At 34.9% G+C, this 15800-nt stretch overlaps 1 protein-coding gene across 1 annotated transcript; it reads right to left on the reverse strand.

Annotated features, from left to right (window-relative positions):
• Positions 1–1414: 1414 nt before the first annotated feature.
• KVR01_004303 (uncharacterized protein) lies at positions 1415–6850 on the reverse strand (the record flags this gene model as incomplete). The annotated part of the gene is made up of 4 exons (XM_044785181.1): positions 1415–1471; positions 1532–2386; positions 2795–3111; positions 3322–6850. 4 exons carry the CDS (start codon positions 6848–6850, stop codon positions 1415–1417), a joined length of 4758 nt encoding a protein of 1585 aa, XP_044646467.1.
• Positions 6851–15800: the final 8950 nt, after the last annotated feature.

Genomic DNA, 15800 nt, shown 5'->3' on the forward strand with positions numbered 1-15800 from the left:
GTTGTGATATGAGGCCAATTTTGGGGACCCCTAGCTCATAGTATCATGCGCTATTTGGAAGCGGCAGGGACCGGTCCCATAGGAACTAAGTTTCCAGCGCAAACTCTTGGTAGTTCAGCATATCTTTTAGTCGGAATAGAATTGCGGGGAGCAGACTGCGGTCACCTGGGGCTAGCCGCAAGAGGCTTGGCGGTATGTTTGGGAGGAGTGGGATTGACTATCACATTCACAAGGAGGTCAATTCAAATCATTGGAAGAATAAGGCTTCGTCAACTGTTGGGATCGCTGTGTTACTAAATTACACAACTATTTCTGAACCCAAAAATGCGTATTAAGTTCTAAGGTACTCTACTCTACCTGCCTGTGTGTTCCAAGGTTGTTCAGCATCACTCAATCACCAACCTTGGAATGCCGGTACTTTAATAATTATTACCACGTGTGGAAATCTATCGTGTTTTGTATGTCTTCGGACGTATGCGGAATACAAGCGACACCAGGTAACAATCATTCATAGTTTCTGGGCTGCATAGCTTGATTCGAGTTGCAACACCCCGGATGACCTGCGATCATAGCCACACAAGCTTGATCGTAACGTTGAACGTTGAGAGTCGACAGTTTCACTGTACTAGTGTTAGTCCTTGTCCACCCCCACCTCCCAATCGAAGCGCATCCCCTCATCATCAAAGCGCGAGCTTGGAACGCGTCTTAGTCCACGCGGCTCTTATGGCGGTCAGGCGCCAAACACGCCGATACTCACATAGTCGCGATTGGATGCTGGTCGGAACATGAACTGAACGAGGTCAACAACAAAAATGCTGGACACCATCCAAAGCGGCATGTGAGCGGCTGCATCTTGGAGGCTAAAGTCTGGTGTCGTTACCCTCTGAGAACAATACCCAGGTATTTTCCAGGCAATCGTTCGAGGTGATTATCGCGCTCGGCATCTCAAAAGCCGGGAGAATATCCCTGCTGCTCACATGGAGGCTGTCGGTGTGGTCACTGGAAGTGGGATCTTTTCACGGGACTTTTACCAAGGCTGCTAACGAGGCTGAGCCCAAAAAGGATTTGTCAAGGACTTGACCAAGTTCCCTGCGCCATCTAAATTTCTGTCCAACGTAGGATTGCATCTCGGTAAAGCTCTCGAGCGACTCCCTGAGGATGATCTGGACACTGTATATGGAAGAAGCTAGTCTATGGATCTGGGTATAATCATATGCCACCGTCCGCCGGCAAACGCCACGACACCGTTGAAGAGGACTGCCTTTTATTCGTACAAAGATCAAATGCAAGTTTAGAGAAGCGACAGTGCAAACATCTTGACCATAAGGCCACCTTCAGAACGACAGTACCAGTATTCTCAAGTAGCAGTGCTGTCACATGCAGGAAGCCAGATATTCTCGACATCTGGATACAATCAGTGATGCCCGAGTTCCACCAGTGCATCAGTCAGGGCAGATTGCACGTCATTAATCTGTAAGAAATCTGTTAGTGTGACTGTAAAGTGCTGTACGAGCTTGAAGATGATGCTTACCAATGGCGGCGACATAATGGAGAAGTGGTTCCCAGGGATGGACCTGGCCGTCACGTCTCTTCGCGTGATCTTGTCCCACCCAGCAGCGCCAAAGTCCTTCCTCTTCCCCAACAGCCAGTCCCTCGCCTCCCCAGCGATTTCATCCCCAGTCATAACCGCATCACGCCTAGCCTGGTCGACGACGCCCTCGAGCACGCTATCCTTGGCCCACACTGCGATCACCTTCCCCAGTGGCGCCGTGGCAGGCATCTCCTGAGGGGTGTAGTGCTCCAGCGCGCGGACGCTAGCGAGGAAGTGCTTCCTCGTGGGCACCGAGACGGTGCTCTTCCCGTCGATGCCGGAGAACAGCCCCGCCTTGTCTAAAACGTCAAGCGTCGGCGCAGGAAGCGGGGGGAGCGTCCGCGGGCATGGGCTGTCTATCAGTCCCAGGAGGTCAACAGCCTCCCCTGCGGCAAGGAGCTGCCGCGCTGCTTCGTACGCCAGGATGCCGCCCATTGACCAGCCTGCGATGAGATAGGGCCCGGATGGCTGCAGGTTACGGACGGTGCGGAGCATGATCCCTGCAACCTCCGGTAGGGTCAGGTCGTAGGCTTCTGGGTTTGAAATGAAGGGCGAGCTGAGTGCGTATACCGGGAGAGACGACCTTTTGGTCACTGGCGGCATGTTAATGTACGACAGTGCGGAACCGGAGCCGTCTGGTAGAAGGAAAAGAGCTTGGCCGTCAGGACGTGGTGTGCCTTGGATCAGGATTGGCTTGCTTTCATACCGTGTTTCTTCCACACAAGGCGCCATCTCCTTGCCCGACTCTGGGCTGTGCTCAAAATCTTCGGATGCAACCGACGTGAGTGGCGATTGCTTTCCCGAGTTGAGCGTCGCGTCGACGTCGTTGGGAGTTGGGTGATCGTTGAAGAATGACGAAGGAAGGCTGGTTCCAGACTCTTCTCTGAACATGGCCAAGACAGTGATGGTGAGCAGTGAGTCCAGACCAAGCTCGGCAAACTTTGTCCATGGCGAAAGCTCAGCACGGCTGATGCCCACCTCCCTCGCTATGATGGACATGAGAAGCTCAGTAGAGTCTGAGGCCCCGCCGCTCCTGCTACTCACGTCGATTGCACTGTCAGCCTCAGATGCCCTCGAGCTTGAGGAGACAGATGTCGATGTCCTTAGCCTGCTGACAGCAGCGGGAAGGAAGGATCTTGACCTTGCCCTGCTTGAGCATGAAGTGTCCCTGGGTCTGCAGGGTCGCACAAGTTCTGGCTCAACCGGGCTCTTTGCCTCAAGCTGGCCTTGGAAGTACACCTTCAAGTCGCCAACGGTTGGGAATTGGGTGAACAAGGAGCTGGCAAGGTCCATGCTGGTAAGCTTCCTGAGCTGCTCGAGGATCGTGATGGTAAGCAGTGAGTCGATGCCGAGGTTGGACCATTCCGTTGAGACGTCTGATACATCACTCGCTTCTAGCCCTGCCGACTCTGTAATGACACCAAGTACATCGACAAAGCTAACCTGAGGCTTTTGAGTCTCGAGGACAGGGAATGGGGTCATGCCAGTAGAGCGGGCAGTGTTAACGCGGCTAAGTGGCGCTGCCGATGGCGACCTGGACAGAGTCGGTGGAGTTGGTGGCGCTGATGGCGAAAGCTTGCTTGGCAAGGCATGGCCGAGCAGATTGTAGAGCAGCGGCCTCCTCATTTGCTTGAATTTGAGACCATTGCACAGCGCGACGACGGAGTTGCCGCTGTACACGTAGACGTCACCGGACCAGACGCCAGGCTGCGAATCCGAAGGTTGCATACACACATAGCAGTTGTAACTCTCTTGATCCGACAGGCGGCCCAGGATCCGCATGCTCTGCCAGCCGTGGGAAATGTAGACATCGTCCTTACCGGAGGGTGGGTTGACATTGAGGCAGAAACCTCCGATTTGGGCCAAGTTGTCGATCCAAAATGGATTGTGGACAAAGTTCTCCGGTTCAGCTGGGGTATCGAAACAGAACCTGGCGCATGACTCTGGGCGATCTGAGCTCAAAAGCAGGTCCTCCATTCCGAAGTAACGCGGCGAGTAGTCCACCACTGTCTTGAACAGCTTATAAACCATCTTCTTCTTGAGCTTGTGCACATCGCCTTCCGGTTCCTTGCGGTGGAGCATCTCAGCCCTGTCCTGGATGAGGTAGAGGTTCTTGTTCGCCTCGGAGAATGCACCTGCCTTCGAGGTGAGGTGAACGACGCAGCGCGCGTTCTGGCGATATGTCTCTTCGTCATCATACGATGTGCTGAAGATAAGCTCCACCGGGCTGGTTGGGGAGTGCTGCGTGGCTGTGATCAACAACACTTGTGGTTGGTCGGCATCAGTTGAGACGACACAGGGACTGAAAATCTCCATGTCCGACAGATCCATGGGAGGCACCTCATCAGCACCGAGGGTAGAGTCGCGCCTCTGGAAGATGTACAGGGCACATGAAAAGGCCATTGAAGCGTACACCGAACTTGGGCACAGGCTTATGCCTCCCACAGCATGGCCGTGGACCATGCTGGCGAGCTCAGGCCTGTTGAGGTCGCTGAGGAATTTCACCGATGCTTCCGAAGCGCCAAAACTCTCTTCCTCAATTTCCTGCCAGCATGACGAGGTGAACTGGTGGGCTGGTTTGGGAGCTTCAACTAAAGCAGCCACGCGGTCTTTGCGGCTCGTGTAGTCTAGCCAGTAGTTCTTGAGGTCGAAGGCATAGTGTGGAAGGCTGACGACAGACAGGCTGCGCTTGTAATCCCGGTGGAACTCGGTCCAGTTGACGTTGATGCCACTGGAGTAAAGCGTAGCTAACGTGGAGGAGATGCCCTCCCAGATGCCCTTCTTGCTGTCGAGAGTAGATAACGCGTGGGCTGGGGAGGCGCCAAGCGACTGTCTCATCAGAGACACGCAGGTAGAACCTGGGCCAATCTCCAGCCACAGTGTGTTTTGGTCGGCCTTTGCCGCCTCTCGGCAAGCTGTGACCGCCTGAGAAAACAGAACAGGCTCTCTGGCCTGTCGCGCGAGATAGGAGGAGTTGAAAGTTCCCTCCTGCTCGACTACAGAGCCGAGGCGACTGGATGCAACGGGTATCCTTGGCTTCACGAAGTGGACACCAGCTGTGCTGTTTTGGTATGCATCAAGAATGGGATCCAGCTGGGCCGAATGGAAAGCGTACGGAACATCCAATAAAACCGATGTAACACCCGCAGCTCGTTGTTGTTCCATGAAAGCTTGTAAATCGGCTTCCAGCCCAGCAACAACTGTAGCGGTGGGGCCATTGATGCAAGTGATCTCGAGCGACGCCAAGCCAGCTGTATTCAGAGCTGCCTTGACATCCTCAGCCGACAGCCGCAGGGAGAGCATCTTGTGCGTGCCACGCGTGCACATCTCCTGCATGAGCGACGCCCTCTTGGCAACGAGGAACACCACGTCGGCTGCGGAGATGACACCAGCAGCATACAGTGCAGCATACTCTCCCAGACTGTGGCCGATGACAAGGCTTGGCTCGACTCCCCAGGATCTCCAGAGTCTCACCAATGCTACTTCAAGAAGAGCCATGCAAAGCTGGCTCTCTAGCGGCGAGGGATCTGAAGAAGACGGCTCTCCGAGGAGGGTTGGCACAATGGATGGGAGACTCTGGGTGGAGCACAAGGAGTCGAGTTCGCCGAGGATGCGCTGGAACAATGCAGAGCTGTGGTATAGAGCCTTTGCGGTGCCGACAATGCTGCTCCCTTGGCCTGGGAAGGCGAATACGATGGGTGGTGATTTGTGAGCGTTGGCTGCTGAGCTGGATTCATCCCACTCTGCACAGTCCTTGTCCAGCTTAGTGATCAGGTCTTCAGCGGACTTTACAGCGTATGCCTTTCTCAGGGGTTGATGCAGCCTCCTGGCAGTCGTGGTGTATGCAACGTCTGCCAGACGGGCGGATGAGGTGGATGTGACCATGTACTCCCGAAGACGCGCCAAATTTCCCCGGAGCGATGCAGGAGTCTTGGCAGATACTGTGACCACATGGGAGGTGCGCAGGTCTTGGATGCCTTCAAGCAACTTTTCTCCTGCTGCGAGAGGCGCATCCTCGAGGACAATGCTGGTGTTCCCGCCGGCGGCGCTGAAGTTGTTGACCATAAGCTTCCTGGTCCGGCCTTGTTGGCGCAGGAATGGGGAGAGTGTGGCAATGCGATACTTGTCCTCAAATGGAGGTAACTTGGGGTTGATCTCGCCCTTGACGCCGACATGCGGTAGGTAAGTGTCGCGTTGCAGCATCATAATGCTCTTGATCAGGGATGATACCCCTGCTGCGGCTTCACCATGGCCGACATTAGGCTTGATTGACCCCAACACCAGTGGCTGTGAGCGTGTTGTCTTGCACAAGGAGTTGTACACAGACATGGACTCGGCACCATCGCCAGCCTGTGTGCCCGTGCCATGGCACTCCACATAGTCAACCTCAGCCGGCTCAAACCCTGCCTGGGAAAGCACATTCCGGTACAGCCGCTCCTGGGTCTCGATGTGTGGGTGTGTGATTGACACTGCCTTAGCCGAGTGGTTCGTCGCCGAAGACCTGACGACAGCGAGGATGGGGTCGCGGTTGGCCACGGCATCTGAGAGACGCTTGAGGACAACGACACCAACACCCTCTCCTCTGCAGTACCCATCGGCACCGCTATCAAAGGTTTTACACGACCCTGTCTTGGAGAGGAAGCTTCCCCTGCTGAGGCCATCGTACATGTTGCACCCAGTCAGGATGTTAGACCCTCCTGCAACGGCCATGTTGGTCTCACCGGAACGCAGAGAGTTGCATGCGAGCTGAATGGCGAGAAGACTGGAGGAACAGGCACTGTCCACACTGTAGGATGGTCCGTCCCACTTGAAGTGATAGTTGACGCGGCCCGCGCTGAAGGCCCGGATGCCACCGGTGACGTAGTACATGTCCACGTTCTCGGCGGCATTGTACTCTTTCCAGTCATCAATGGTCTGACCAAAGAAAGTTCCCACATTGGTGTCGCGTTCTTCCTCGCGTGGAGCCTGTGTGTATCCTGCCATCTCGAGCGCCTCGTATGTCGACATGAGCAGTAGCCTCTGGCCGGGATCTGTCGAGGCTGCCTCCCGAGGTGACATGTTGAACAAGCGGGCGTCGAACATGCCGGGCTTATCAATGAAGCATCCATATGGAGCTGTGGCAGCCGTGGTGGAAGAATCTTTGTTGTGAGCTTTGATGTCGAAGCGATCGCTGGGTATCTGGCGGCAGAGGTCCACGCCGTTCTCAAGGACCGACCAGAACTCGTCGAGAGAATCGGCGCCGGGGAACCTTCCGGACATCCCCACGATAGCAACGCCTTCAGATGGTGAGGCTGCGTCTCTCTGGGTTGAAGGAGAAGAAGATTTGAGCAGGTTGCTGCCGGTCGCGCCAAGATGGGATTCGAGGCGGCGGTGGAGACCGGCTCCGATTATTGGGACTAGTTGTATCGGAAGTGCATTGTCCAATGTCTTTCTGCAAGACTCTAGCAACTGCCCCTCTTGGATCCTGTTTTGGAAAACATCGTCGATAATTTGAGGGATCAGGTCTTGAAAGCATTGTCCATCCATTGCATTTCCTGAGCTTGAGGAAAGTAGTGGCATCCTTATCTTGTGGCTTGAGTGTACGCTCTTGGCAACAGTGCATGCTACACTGCCAAGATGCTGCGCGTGGAATGGGGCAGCGATTTGAAGAGGGATGATCAGTTGCCGGCGGCCTCGATTTTGGAATGCTTGAGACGAGAAGAGATGGTCTAACGTTGAAGGAGGTCCGCTGATTGTACATGATGTCGAAGTTACGGCGCTGATATATGCAGATTTTAGGGGTGGAATATTCTGGTTAAGGTTGAGTTTAGCGTGTGATCTCTTGATTGGGATCGGTTAGAAGGGCAGTTGAGCCAGACTTACATGTGTAGAATTAAAGTGTGTCAAGATATCGTCGACTTCCCTCTCTGTCAGCCCGCTGACAACCCTCGCCCAGCTGGAATCGCTCTTCTCTATCGCTTCTGCTCTCTTGTAGGCCTCAATACCTAATCGGACTCCAATGCTGATTGTTTCGGGACAGAGTTCGAGAACCTGTACCAAGGATTGCGAACAAGCGGCCACGGCAGCGGGCAAAAGACCCGTACACCATCCTGCGGCCACGGAGTTGTGCAAGCATTCTGGGTCATCTTCGAGCTTCCTGTTGCCACGTTATTAATTCATGAATTCCTGCTGCCAAAGCTTGCTGCACTTACAACACGAGATGCCCCAGCTGTGCAACGCATAATAGAAGTGTTTGTACAACCACGTCTGGACATGATCGACGTGAAGATTCTTCAGCCAATGAAAGAAATGAATCGAAGTGAAATCGTGTCTTTTCTGAGCCGGAGCACAGCTCGTCCAAGCTTCGGCGCGCAGCGTCAATGGAAACTCTAAGAAAATGCTGGATGTATATGGAAGATGGCGCCCGCTTGTACAGAGTTTGTAGGGCTGGGAGCACGCTCTCGGTCTGATCCCCGAAAAGGACAATGCGTTGGGGCTGGGATGAGGTCTCCATGGTGAGGTCGGGAACACTTGGCCGGCGAGGTGTTCTGACGATGTGATCTGCTTGATGCTGCACTTCCTGTCATCTACGACGGGAGTTCACTTGATAGATATGCTATGGCCGGCGCCGTAATTCTCCTCAGGAGGCAACATGGGTTACTCAAAAGTGGACACCCGCCAAAGCAGGAACAAGGCATAGCTTCAGGGCATGAGCTGGCTCGAGGTAAGGCTGTGAGACTTGGAGCCTTGCGGTCAGGTCCCTTTTCGGGGTCAGGGATCCCTGGTCTGTCGCCGTTGGCATCCTATTTTTTGTCGGTTGGCAGACATGATACTGGTTTCAATTTTGGGATGAAATGGTATTGGAATGACTTGTGACAGAAAACGGTGTAACAGTGGAGCCCGAGATCACCCATCTCCTATATTAGAAGACACAAATTCAATATAGCGATCTGATGGACCTTGCACTGATGCTATTGATCGATTGATGATCCTGTGGGCCAACCTTGGAACTTTAGCTGATCCTATGGTGCTCATATGTACTATCAATCTTGGCTGTCTATCTAGGTCATTACCAAAGCAATGCATCGAATTGCACTGGGCATATTTCCCAAGCCCAAAGTTCACGCGTCAACCTACAGACTTAAGCGCGGCCATATTGGATCAAGTGTTGGATGCGTGCAAGAGTGTACATAGCAGATTGCCCCCCCCCCCCAAGATACTGCCAGCGACGTGTATTATTAGATGGCCCCCACGGCACATGAGGCGCGTCTAATTCATCCAATTTTCGCCTAACTAGTGCCGTCTCATAGCCCGCTTGACAGATGTTAGATGCTCGTTTGGTTGGTGTCATCTTATTTATGCTTGCCAAGATATATTTGGACAACCAAGTCTCAGCAGGGTTGTCATTCTTTTATAGGATACAGTTAAGTAATATTTATTCCTATAGCTTACATAATATTTAAATATAATATTTAAATATTATACTACCTTTTTTAATATTTAAATATCATACCATCTTTTTTAATATTTAAATAAAAAAAAAGTATTACTAATATTTAATAGTTTTAAGTTTTTCTTTTTAATAAAATAGTTATTAGTTTAATTTTTAAAAACTACTTTTTATAATATTTCCTATTATCCTTAAATATTACACAACTTATATAACCTAAATCCTCTATTTTAAGTACCTTATAGCAGCTAATAAAAAGGTTTAGCTTAAACTTAGTTTTATTATACTTTATATATATTTCCTTTATCTTTTTACTATAAAAGGTAATTATAGCTTTAAATATTATTTTAAGTTAAATTATAAATAATTTAAGTATTTTATTTATAATTATTTTATAAATATTAAAAAAAACTATATTATTATTATTTATATTTACTAACTTTTAAATATTAATTTATTAATAATATTAAAATTTTTAAATAATATTATTAAAATACTTATATTATTTTATTTTTATTTATATTATAAAAATATTAAAAATATTTATATTAATAAGCTTAAACTTAAAAATAAATAGCTAGGTTTTAAAATTAAAGTTAATTTTTATATTCTTTAAAGCAATAATTTAAAATAATATTTCTTTTTTAAAATTAATTATTAAAAGAATTAAACTTAAAGCTTTTACTTAAAAAAATAAATTTTACTATCTTTATTAATTATATTAATAAGGTTTTAATTAAATAAAATATATTTAATTTAATTTATTTATATTAAAAAATTAAATAATATTAATATCTTTTATAAAAATATTTTATTAAATTATAAAATACTTTAAAATATATTATATATATATATATATTATTTAATTTTATATTATATTTTATATTATATAATAATACTTTTAAATATTATTAAAAATAAATATATTTTAAATTTTATAATTTAATTTTAAATATAATATTAAATAAAAGAGTAATAAAATATTAATATATAATAAATAATATTTTAAAATAATTTATTTTATATTAAAATATTTTTAAACTTTTAATATTAGTTTATTTATTTTAATACTTTAATATTTTAATATTATAAAATATAAAACCTTTTATTTATTTATTTATTTTAATTTTATATTATTATTTATTAACTAATAGTTTTAAAAGCTATAAAGTTATTATTTATTAAGTTATTTTAAACTTTATATTTTAATATAATATTAAATATAAACTTTATATTTTAATATAATACTAAATATAAATAAGGCTTACTTTATAAGTTTAATATTACTACTACTTTTATTATTTTTTCTATAAGTTTATATTAAAATATTATTTTATATTAAAATATTATATTTAAATAATATTTATAATATATTTAAATAATACTTATAATATATTTAAATAGTATTTATAATATATTTATAATAAATATTAAAATATATATTAATATAAATTTTTTATATTATAATAAAAATATTTAAATATTTAATATTAAACTAATAATAATACTTTAAATATATAAATATAAATATAAATATACTAAAATATAAAATATAAAATATAAATATAAAATATAAATTATTAAATTAAAAGTAATATAATATTTTTTATATATTTATATATTTTATAAGTTAAATTTTAAAACTTATATTTAAATAATAATTTTCTTTATTTAATAATTTTATTTATAATTAATTTAAATAAAATTATATTATAAAATATATATATATATAAATTAAATAAAAGTAATAAATTAAATAAAGTTAAAAATATAAAATAAAATTATTAGTTTTTAAGTTTTATAATTATTAAAAATAATAAAATAATTATTTTAATATTTATATTTATTATATATTAAAATAAAAATACTTAAATAAAAATTAAGTAAAAATTTAATAAATAGTTAAATAAATTTTAAAATAAAAACTTTATTAAAAGTTAAATAAAAATTATAATTTTAATTATATATTTTATAAATTATATATATATAATATAAAATAATATATAAGTTATATATATATTATTAATTTTAATACTTATATTTTAATATATAATAAGATTATTTAATATAAAAATATAATATTTTAATATTAAATAATTTATAAAAATACTTATTAGTTTATTATTTTAAATTAATTTTATTACTACCCTAACTATAAAAATAAATTAAACCATTTTTATACTTAACTTTATCCATTTATTTAACCCTAATTATATTATAAAATCCTTAAAGCTTAACTATATTTTATAATAATCCTCCTATTAAACTAATAAATATATTATATTTTTTAATTAATATTTATTAAAGTTAAATAAATTAAAATAATATTTACTTTTTAAAATTATATATTTTTTTAACCCTAATATACTTAAAATATATCTTTTAACTTAAAAGCTAAACATAAAAAGTTTATATAGCCTTTTATTATTATATTATAAATTTTATATTAATATTAACTATATTTTTATATAGTTAAAATAAGTTATACCTTTTATAATTAAAAACTTTATACTAATTAGCTTAATATAATTTTTTATAAAGCTTTAAGTAAATTTATTATTTAAACTATTATATTTTTAACTTTATATAACCTAATAAATATTATAATTTCATTTTAAATTTTTTAATATTATATTTAAATATTAATATTTAAATATAAATAAAAATTATTAAATTAAACTTACTTTTAAATAAACTTAACTTACTTTTATTTTATAAAAATTTATATTTAAATATTAGTATTTAAATATAAATAAAGATTATTAAATTAAATTTACTTTTAAGGAAGCTTATTATTTTACTTTTATCTTATAGAAACTTATATTTAAATATTAATATTTAAATATAAATAAAGATTATTAAATTAAACTTATTTTTAAAAAAGCTTATTGTTTTACTTCTTATTTTACTCTTTATTTTATAAGAACCTATATTTTAATATTAATATTTAAATATAAATAAAGATTATTAAATTAAACTTACTTTAAAAGGAGCTTATTATTTTATTTCTTATTTTACTCCTTACCTTACTCCTTATTTTATATAAACCTATATTTAAATATTAATATTTAAATATTAAATAATAATTATAACTTATAACTTATATTATATTAAACCCTTTTCATTTTTTCATTTAAAAGTTATTACTTTCCTTCTCCATATATTATTAAAATCTAAAAGATAAATTAATATTATAATATTAATATTTATAATTTAAATAAATTTACTATTTATATTAGTTATACTTTTAATTAAATTCCTTAAAAGCTAGTATAATATTTAATATATTATTTTATTAGAATTATATTTAAATTAACACTTTTATTACCTCTTTTATCTTTTAAATAAAATAATTAATTTATTTTTAAAATTACTATATAACATTTAGGTATAAATTAAATAATAAACTTTTATTAAAACTATTATTTAAATATTAGTAATTATATTAATATAATATTTTATTATAAAAAACTTATTAATAAAAGACCTTATTAATAAAATTTTATTAACCTTTAAATTAGGATACCTATATTAAGTTAGTTTATATAATAAAAGTATAATATATAATTATAAAACTATATATATATATTTTAAGAGGAATTTAAATTTATTATTACTATTATTATTAAAAATAGCTCTTTATTTTTTATTATTTAATAATAATAGTAATATTTTAAATATTTAATATTAAAATTAAATTAAGTTTAAATTTAAATATAAAAAAATATAACTTACCTAATTTAGAGTTACTTTTATAAATACTTATAGCCTAATTATCTTTATAGTCCTTATTATTAATAGAATTATTAGTAATAGAATTTTAATCTTATATAGAACTTTATTTTAATTGTTATTAAAGTTTTTATATTAATAATTATATAAAACATTATTTTAATTATTATATATTTATTAATAAAAATAGAGTGTCTAAAATAACTTAATTTAAATTTTAAATTAAAGTATTTAATCTAATATTAGGGTATTATTAATACCCTTTAATATAGGACTTAAGTAATTATTAGTTTAGTTTTATAATAAACTTGTATTATTTATAAAAGTAAAATATTTACTAGAAATAAAATATTTAGCTTTTTAAGTCGATTAATATTATAAATTTTAAATCTAGTATTTTATAATTATAAAAGTTTAGAAGTAGTAGCAACTAAATTATATATTAATAAATTAATATAATATTAAAAATATAATAATAATATATAAAAAGATTACTTATAATGTGCCTTTACTTCTTTTAACCTTAAGGTAGGACCATGCTTTTTATTATCTAAAATTATAAAATCCTTATATTTAAGTTAAATATAGTTACTAAGGGTAGTAATCAACTTATAGAATATTGTTTAAAATGAAAAGTTAATATAAAATATATATAAATATAAAGTAAAATATATACTATTAAACATTAAGGGTGTAAATATTATGGCATATTTACCTTACTAATTATCGACTTTATTATAATATTCTATAATGGAAAGATAGTTAGTTATGGAATATTAGATTAAATAAGAGTTTAATATAGTAGTTATATAACTTATTAATAAATATGAAATAAAATAAATAAATAAATATATTAAGTTTTTTACTACCTATAGCTTAAATACCATATTGAATTATAAATAGTAATATTTAAGGCAATATATAATAGGAATATAATAAAGAAATAATATAAATAAAGAAAGAATATTTAAATATAATAAAAGTGAATTTAAATATTATATTTTAATATTATATTAAGATTTTATTTAAAGAATTATAAAATATAATTTACTATAAGGTATTTTAAAAGAAAGAATATAATAAAATCTATAATAATAAGTATTAAAATACTATATTTAAATATTATTAAATAAACTATTTACTACTATATAGTTATAATTTAACTAATCTCTATTAAAATAAGAGATTTTAATAAAATACTATAAAAGTATTTATAAATTATTATATTTAAATATAAAAATTTCTTTTATTAGATAAAAACTTCACCACTTAATAATTATTTATAAGCAAATTTATTTATATAAGCAAATTATAAAAATAATATAACTAAATCTATAATATATAGTATTTAAATGTAATATTTAAATATAATTAAAAATAACTTACTACTTAATAAAAGTACCCATTAAAGTGAGAAATTTTAAATTAAAATACCATAAAATATCCACTAATTATTATATTTAAATACTATATTTAAATATAACTAAAAATAACTCACCACTTAATAAAAGTACCTATTAAAGTGAGAGAATTTAAATTAAAATACCATAAAAATATTCACTAATTATTATATTTAAATACTATATTTAAATATAATTAAAAATAACTTACTACTTAATAAAAATACCTATTAAAGTAAGGAATTTAAATTAAAATATTATAAAAATATCCACTAATTATTATATTTAAATATTATATTTAAATATTATTAACTAAATATTATTAAACTACTATTAAAAATACTATAATAAAATTCTAATATATTTTAATAATATATTAAAATATTTATTTTAAATTAAATTATACCTTAATCCTATAAATATAACTTTATTATTTCTAAAACCACAATATAGTTAAATATAAGGTTTTTTTCAATTTCTTAAAATATAACTTTATATTATTCTTAAACCAAAATACTATTATTATAAAAGTATTTAAAACTCTATTAAAGGAAGTCTTTTATTACTAAAATCTCTTAATTACTTTAATAATAATCAAAAAATACAAATTAAAAATATCTTTATAAATAATATTTTAATATATTTAAAAGGTTTAACAATTAATTTTATTATAAATTAATATTCCACTAAATAATAATAAAGATAGTTTTACCTTTATTAATATAAATAAAAACTTTAAAATTAAAACTAAAATAATATATTATTATAATTAATTCCCTAAATACCTAAAGTCTTTAAATTATAATATTATATATACTTAATAATTAAAAGTAATAAAACTTTAAAAATAGTCTTTTAAGTATATTTTTTATTTAATTACTATATAATATATTAACTTTTATAGGAAATTTAACTTTATAAAAAGCACGTTATAATAAACTTATTAGTAATAACCTATTTTTTAAAATTAGGTTATTTATTACTAATTAATTAATTACTTAATTACCTTATATTATAAATATCTTTATCCTAATTTAAAAGTTTATTATATAATAGTACTAAATATTCTTTCCTTAATACTATATTAAACTAAATCTAAAGTTAAATTAAATTAAAATTAAAAATAACCTAATTTAAAAGCTTAAAAATAAAATTAAATTTATTATATTTAAGTTTAATACTTTACTAATTTAATAATATAAATAGTTTTATAGTATAATTACTATATTAATATTTAGAGGTTTTCCTTATTATATTAATTCTTATTTCCTAACTTAAATAATTATAAATTAGAAATTTAAAATATTAAAAGTAAGTTATATTTTAATATATATATTTAAATATATATATAAATATATATTTAAATATATATATATATAAATTACTAATAATATATAAAATAAACTAAAAATTTAACATTTACTCTATATTATTAATAAAATAAGCTATAAAAAGTTACTAAAAGTATTAACTATTATTTTATAATAATCCCTTAAAAGTATTATAATAATTTCTTAATATTATTATAAATTCTAACTAATATTTATACTTTAAATCTAAAATATTATTAAAAGTCTTTTAAATAAAAACTTAATTTTCAAATTATAATAAGTAAATTATACTATATATTTTTATATTTAAATTTTAA

The sequence above is a fragment of the Diaporthe batatas genome (assembly GCF_019321695.1).
Source record: "Diaporthe batatas strain CRI 302-4 chromosome Unknown Contig00004, whole genome shotgun sequence".
NCBI classification, from domain to species: Eukaryota; Fungi; Ascomycota; class Sordariomycetes; order Diaporthales; family Diaporthaceae; genus Diaporthe; species Diaporthe batatas.